Source organism: Dioscorea cayenensis, chromosome 3 (assembly GCF_009730915.1).
Source record: "Dioscorea cayenensis subsp. rotundata cultivar TDr96_F1 chromosome 3, TDr96_F1_v2_PseudoChromosome.rev07_lg8_w22 25.fasta, whole genome shotgun sequence".
Classification (NCBI taxonomy): domain Eukaryota; kingdom Viridiplantae; phylum Streptophyta; class Magnoliopsida; order Dioscoreales; family Dioscoreaceae; genus Dioscorea; species Dioscorea cayenensis.
In genome coordinates, this window is record NC_052473.1 from 14497283 (window position 1) to 14505129 (window position 7847).

General features: G+C 34.5%; 2 protein-coding genes across 2 annotated transcripts; both read right to left on the reverse strand.

The window, feature by feature from the left end:
- Positions 1-403: 403 nt before the first annotated feature.
- LOC120283748 (leucine-rich repeat extensin-like protein 2) lies at positions 404-1927 on the reverse strand. Its single transcript, XM_039290481.1, has 2 exons — positions 1094-1927; positions 404-802 (listed from the first exon to the last, which is right to left on the reverse strand). Exon 1 carries the CDS (start codon positions 1786-1788, stop codon positions 1198-1200), a length of 591 nt encoding a protein of 196 aa, XP_039146415.1. The 5' UTR covers positions 1789-1927; the 3' UTR covers positions 404-802; positions 1094-1197.
- Positions 1928-1930: 3 nt separating this feature from the next.
- Positions 1931-5465, reverse strand: LOC120250564 (the record flags this gene model as incomplete). Its single annotated transcript, XM_039259395.1, has 6 exons — positions 5426-5465; positions 5070-5332; positions 3883-3999; positions 3297-3734; positions 2140-2256; positions 1931-1999 (listed from the first exon to the last, which is right to left on the reverse strand). Coding segments are annotated over exons 2-6 (1002 nt in total), but the record flags the coding sequence as incomplete, so codon positions are not given.
- Positions 5466-7847: the final 2382 nt, after the last annotated feature.

Genomic DNA, 7847 nt, shown 5'->3' on the forward strand with positions numbered 1-7847 from the left:
AAGCTTGATCTATATCATAATTTCTATTTCAAAAAGACTATGATTTTATTTGGATTGGCTTTTGGAAAACGTGAAGTATTTTTATAAGTTAAGCATGACTTACGGGTTAAAAATCATTATTTGTATTGAACTTTTAAAGACAGCAGTTGTATTTGAGCAGTTTTTTAAAATGTCATGTAGAGAACATGAGCTGATTTTTAGGCTTATTTTTCGTCCTAACTCATGGTAAAAAGTCTCGAGCGCGAAAATCGAAAAAGTCTTGACTACTTTCAGGAAAGCAGCTTTTTCATAGCTTCTCTACCAAATTACATTTTTATAAAAGTAATCAAGACCTATGAACAGAATTCCTTGCATCAATCACAATTTACTGCAAAAATGAACTTGTGCTTTTTCCTCGACCATGTATCAGATATCAGCAAAGACAACTAAATACCTCAAAATATACAGGACTAGAGTTCAGGAAACAACATGAAAAGGGAGCATGAAGAGATAAACAGAACAAAGGAAAATAACATACATATGGAATTAGGATTACGAAAAACACACCTAACATATGTTACACTGGTATAGATATAATACTTGGCAGTAAGTAAAATACTGACTGTACATTCTCAGTTTAAACCCAGCTGATAATCCTAGCAATTATGGAATTACTCACAAGCAATTACCTGGTAGTAGAACTCACCCATGAAAACATATCAATTTTCCAGTTTCACACTCTAGGTGCATATAATCCATGCTGGGATAATGAGCAGATTTCTTCAATTCATCAAATGTAAACACTGGAGTATTGTCGGTGACACTGAAAGGCAGAAGAAGGGACAGCATCAAACATCAGAATATACAATAAGATCAAATCTGGAAAAAAAAGGTTGACACTTTCAGGGTCGACCGACAATCAAGCGGGGACTTGATACAAGAGTATTTCTTTGAGTAATTATTTTGTGCAAGACTATTCATTTTTCTTGTGCCTAAAAATGCAAGCTAAGTTGTATCTCATCTCAGTAATTAGGCATATAAAAATTAAGCGATCATGAACAAGCTGGATAAAGTTCATTATGGTAAAAATCTAGAGTTCCAGGAGAGAACATACCTCAACAGATTTGCAATGTAGTTGCTATCCAGAGTTCACTTGAAGAGGTAGACTGCTAGATTTTGCAGAAAATTTTGAAGGGTCCACTTGAAGAAGTGGGCCATTCAAGTTGCATGGTAATATAAAGGGTTCACTTGAAGTGGTGCACCAGTCGAAGCCAAAGGATAATCTGTAGTTACTTGAGTTGGTGCACCATTGGCAGGTGGCGGATAATTTGAAGGCAATTGATCTGTAGCTTGAGCATAAAAGCCATTCTCTGCACTAACTGTAGGCGCTGAATATGAAGGCGGATATGGATAATTTGCATTGGTGGCAGTATCCATAGACACATATTGAGGTTCATTTGAAACACCTAAGTTATACTCGGACGCACTGTATTGGTCTGATGGCGGTGGCAGTGATGCATAATCATGTCTATATTGGTTCAATGAAGGGGGTATATAACCTTCTGTGAATTGATCAAATCGAGGTGGCACATAAACTTGTGCACATTGGTATGATGTACGAGGTGCATGATCTTGCCTGTACTGGTTTGACGGTGGTCCAGCGTAGTATTGATGATGTTCGTACAATGATGGAGGGAATGCATAACCTTGCCCAGCTTGGTATTGTAGAGGGGGCGCATAACCTGGTTTGTATTGGTCTGCTGGTGGTGGTGTGCAATTCTGTCTGTATGGATCTGTAGCAGGAGGCATGGTATAGGTGGTATGCTGTTGCCTGTATTGATCTGATGAAGTTGGATCACAATTAGACCTGAAATGCTCCCACGGAAGAGGAAAATGAGCTGGAACAGACAGGTAAGAAGGACCAGAAGGAGCTGGTGGTATATCGAGTCCATCCGAGGTAGTTGTGGAAGTGATTTCCTAGCAAACCAGCAGGTAGGAACAAGGACAACAATTTGATAACCTGTAGACCAGTTCAGAAAAGAAACATGAAACCAGAAAAGAAAACAAACTAATGTAGCACAAATTTGAAGATAAATTAAATTAATCCCTTTAGTGATTCTATAGACGGAGACCAAGATGACATTGAGAATCCCAACTCACCTGCCGGGTACTGAGCTCTGGATTAAATTTGGACTTTGTTGTGTAGTTCTCATGTATAACTTCCTTAAAGATATTTTCTGAAAGAGGTGTGCAATCCTGTAGAATCTCAAACTTGACCTACAAAGATGACACCTATAATCACATGGCAGATTTTGAACCCATGGACATATGAAATAAAAACTTCACTCAAGAAAAAATAATATTATAATAAAAAAAAAATTCAGAACAAGCTGCAGATTTTGATAAAGAATCTTTCTGAAGAAGAGCATATAATGCACTGATTCACAACAAATGAGAAACTAGCAGAGAGGTCAGTCAGTATTCCTGTTGACATAAATGAGTGACAACAAAAGAACTTTAACTATCATTGTTAATAAAAAACAAATAAATATATCTCCATTCAGCTCTTATTTTGGATTCATTGCTCTATTATTGCCAGTACCATTTGCAATCCTTGAGCATATTTCTGGAATCACATGACCCACACAATACAAAAATGCCTATGCAACATGATTGACTTCATTTATGATTTATCAAATGTGATACCTCAGAATCACTAATTATCATACAAACACCATTTAAGCTTTGAGTGTTACCTTTCTATCAAAAATACCTGACATGGGGCAGAAATCAAATGAATTGAATCTGTGAAGACATGAGCCTTGTCACTCTGCCATTAGTACCAAACCTAAACTAGGTTGCTAGACTTGACCCAACAATAAAGCAGCAAAAACCATGGCAGAAAGGTTTCTTTGGGTCTTCACCAGATTATAAATGAAATTTTGAATATGAATGACACAAAGAAATGTGTGTTAGCTTGGATGCTAAGTGCCAGTTAGAAGGGATATAACTTTATGCCTAAGGCTTAAAGAAAACTAGAAAACATCTACAAGAGGCAATACTATATCTACACACAATAAGAGAGCAACTCATTCTTTACCAATAAAATTCTCTCGCTCATAATGCAAAAGCCTCATGGTGCCTTTTCAGAGAAGTTAATTTTTTAAAAGTTAAGTTAATAAAGTTGCCTTCAATATTTTCACAGGATATGCTAAAGAGCAAATTAGCCAAGGAATACAATGTCAAGTTGTCATACATAACGCAGGCATGACTTTGTCGTATAGTGATAAAAAATTGTACTATGAGACAAGAAATACCTGGGCTGGAAATTTCCCACCAAAAGCCGTTGGCACCAAATTAGCTCCACCCCAGGTGATGGCATTGAAGATACCATAGAGAAGCTTTTCATCAAAGTCAAAGAGGAATAATTTTGTTCCAGGATTGATTTTCTCCACCAGCTCCAACTGCTTCCTGGGCATCCCAAATACATAATTCACAAAGCACTCTGCCTTTGTCTTATTGCTGCACATGAAGATGAACCCTGACATCCGCAACAAGCTACTAGTAACAGCAGATGAACCAACAAGAGGGTTGGAAGCAGGGACCACCACTTCATCATTTGCTACAATAGGGATTCCATCTGAATTTGATGGAGCCAAAAGGGTTAACGATTCATGTAGTGGATTGTGAATGACTTGTGATGGCAGCTGATCAAGTAAACTGATAGGACGGAATAAGGATAATAACTTATCTACCTGCAAACCCATTTATAAAGAACATTTAATGTGCAAAAGGAAACATAACTTTAAATATAATTCAATTTAGAATTCAAATTCAGAAGTAGAAACTCAATCTTTTATATGACTACATTGAGAGGGAATAACTTTATGCATCCCAACTCACCTGGTCAGAACTGAGCTCTGGTTTAAACTTGAATTTTGTTGTGTAGTTATCAAGTATAGCATCCTTAAAAACACTCTCGGGAAGAGGCAGGCAATCCTCAATTATCTCAAACTTCACCTACAAATAGTACAGAAATACAAACACCGTGTCTCATCCAGTTCATTTAACTTAAGTAAGTGCAAAACCATAGAAACATTAAGGTTTTCACAGTGAAATATTCCAGAATATGAGTGCCGACCAAAAAAATCACGAGTGCAAATAATGAATAACAGCATTGGTATTGTGATTAGTACTTTGGTCTTCAACAATTTCCCTGCCATTTATCTTTCCACTGCAGGTTTACATACCAACTCAATCTAATAAAGTCCATTGATTGAGCAGGTTCTGTTTGTAATTGGTCAGACGGTTTCCTTATACTTTTCATTTTAAAGTTTTGCTTACCAGTTACCACAGTTTATCAGAAAAATCTCAAAAATGCAAATATATTCAACCTGAGGGACAAACAGCTGCATGAGCTTTAACATGAGCAGTTGAGCATTGAATTAAAAAAAAAAAAAAAACATCTATCTTCCATCCATTATTAACAAGTGTAAGTCGTGTAACTATTCAAGAGACAAAATCTAAATCAAGAACACACAAATTTAGCAAGTGTTAACCATTCAAGTGACAAAATCTAAATCAAGAAGCACAAAAAGAAAGAAAGAAAGAATCTTCAAAAGATTCAAATGTGACCAAAATCAAAGCAGACATCCTGCAACTTACTGCCAGAATCCTTCAGAGGGAGATTCTCTTCTCAGGTATTGTGCATCCTTTATTTTAGAGTTAGAGCCACTAATGTTCCTAAAGTGTGGCCTAATGTTACTAATGATCTTTATAGTAAAAAAAAATGTTCATTTTTCACCTTAAACTACACAAAATTCTTGGTTTTGTCACTGAGCTACAAGAATTCATTTGTTCTGACCACTCACTCAGTCCAATGCTGACACTATCAAAACTTCAAAATTTTTAATATGGTTAAGATTAAAATGTACTCCTTTTTTTAATTTAAAACTAATATATTTTTGTGAATTCGAGTTGAAAAAAGGTCAGAGGTTGCCAAAACTAATAAATTTCCATAACTCAGAGGCCAAACAATTTCTTTCCTTTTTCATTTCAGTGCAAAATAGAGATAGAAGAAGAAGATATACCTGAGAAGGGAACCTCCCGCCGAAGGCCTCAGGTACCAAATCAGCGCCACCGTTGCAGGAAGCGGCATAAGGACCGAACAAGAGCTTCCGATCGAGGTCAAAGAGGAAGAGGACGGTGCCAGCCTCGATCTTGGCCACCATTTCCAGCTGATTCCTCGGCAATCCAAAGACACGATTCACGTAGCACTCCTCCTTCGTCCTCTCACTGCACATGAATATGAACCCCGATTTGCACTTCTCCCGCTTCTTGATTGTCTCCATTGCTTCCAAATTCAGAGAAGGAAATCGAACCAAAATCAAAATTTCTAGGAATTTATAGAGAAAATCACGGGAATGAAAAAAATCAAAACCCTAACCCTAAGCACGGAATCTCAAGAACTCAGCAGTGAATCTGGCAGTATCTGGGTTTCTAGTGAGGAAGAAATAATTTTTAAAAATCACGATGCGAGTTTATTATTATTATTATTATTATTATTATTATTATTAATGAATTAATAATAATAATAAATAATTATTATTATTTATCATTTATTAATCAATAATAATAAATGAATCATTAATTTACTCAAAAATAAAAAAATGTATTTTTTTCCTTTATTATTTTTTATATTTACTATAATGATTCAGATACCTATATGTTATACAATAAAAGCTTTTTAGCTCTTTTCAACTCATTTTTATTAAAAGTAGTGATTAACAGCCTCTAATTGGTCCATATTTTGAAAAAAAAATTAGTAGTGATTTTTTAAAGAAACTATTAAATTTTATTGTTTAAAAAATATTTATTTTTTAATATTTATTATTATTATTATTATTATTACCATCGTTAATACGGTAATCATTCTAGCAATTTTTTTAAAACCTATTTATATTTTAATTTATTTAAAACCCTATTTTTTATTTTTATTTTTAAACACCACTCTATAAAATTAAGATTAGTCCCGGATATTTTCAACGTCCATGACTATAATAATTTTTATTTAAAAATGGGATGCTCATAAACAACAACAACAATAATAAATAAATAAATAAATAAAATTTACCGTTAAATTATTCATCATCCTATTATCCACTAATGTTTTACAATTTCTTTACATGCAAGAGAAATGTTTTGAGACGTCAGATATGTGGAAAAATCTAAAATTGATATATATATATATATATATATATATATATATATATAGAGAGAGAGAGAGAGAGAGAGAGAGAGAGAGGGCTTAATCTTATGAGAACGTACTTAGAAATGCTATCTACAGATGTTGATTCTTAGCTCTTGGATTCTCAATCAACGGTCATGATCATCTCCGAAAATAGTTTCACCATGTGTATAAAATAGTAGCACAGTAAAAATAGAATCTGACGTATTTTGATCGAAATCGTAATAGTTATCGAATTAATGTTAACCGTCAAATTTAATTTCTACTAGATCCACATTGGATCCACATTGGAGAGCAACCAAACATATGTTACATCCACAGCACAACACACCACCCGAATGAGAGAGCGATATAACTTTTTGTACATTGTTTGTTTATTGTTCATTGGGTTGTATCTCCCTATCTCTCTCCACTAATTCTCTCTTAACCTCTTTAATTATCCGAGGGCATTCCCGTGACGTCCATGTATGACTTATTTCCTATATATATATGAGAGAGCTTGGATTCCGCTTTATAGATTTGTAATCCATGAACGTCCACTGGACTGTCTGGATTTTAATCCAACGGCTCGCATTGTTCAGATGAAACGATAGTCATCGTGTTTATGAATAGTTCAGCGTGAAAAGTGTGATGTATGCATGTTTTTAATCTAAACCATTCAATCAATCTCGGGAAAAATCACTAAAAACAATTTCGACCCATCCAAATCCATTTCCACTAGTCCACTTGACCTATATTGGAGGAACACAAAAACTAAACTAAAAACCCTCAAAGACACCACACCAACCCGATTGATGTAAAATATCAGTGGTTGGGCACATTTCTTGATCTTGCTCATCAACTAAATGATCTCTACTTTTCTCAACCCTCTCTCTTCCTTTATATTCTCTGGGACATTCTGTTAACGTCCCATAGAACATTTTCTCATATATATTATCAAAAATTTTAAAAATAAAAACATTTATCGAGGTCAATGGAGTGTCCAATCTTATAAAAAAATAAAAAAATAAAAATAATATAAAATATATGTTATTTAAATTATAAAAACACACTTCACCATTAATTTCTTAAAATTGTAATTTTAAATTTATAACCATTTAGTTTAATCACTACAATAGACTCTTAACTCTTTATTTAGTCCCGCATTTGGATTTTAGTATTTTGAGTCTATACAATAATAATTAATTGTTTGTAACAAATAGGATTTCAATTAAACACAGAGAGTGTTTACATATTTTATATTAAAAAATAAAATACTGATATATAACGCATGTTAAAACCTAAAAATACTAACAACCTTTGGGTCAATTGGTACCGGCTTCCTTGCATAGGCCGTTTGTTTCGGGGAGGACCTAAGATTGAATCCCATATTTACGCAAGGTGAGGGCACGTGGGTCGGCGTTGAACTTTGCTCTCCACACGTGAACGTCCCTGATAGGTGCTTGTCACCATTATATATATATATATAAACCTAAAAATTATCACACACACATAAACCATGCTGTCAATTACCAAACATGGCCAATCATGAAGGAAGCTTTGCAATGGTGGGGACTTGTAGGGTAGCTTCGTCATGGTCTGGTTCTTAACCACTTTGGTCATTCCTGGAATTAGTGCATGC

Excerpts from the sequence above, each read along its gene's own strand:
- LOC120283748 (XM_039290481.1), bottom strand. The coding sequence starts at position 1,788 with ATGCCTCCTGCTACAGATCCATACAGACAGAATTGCACACCACCACCA.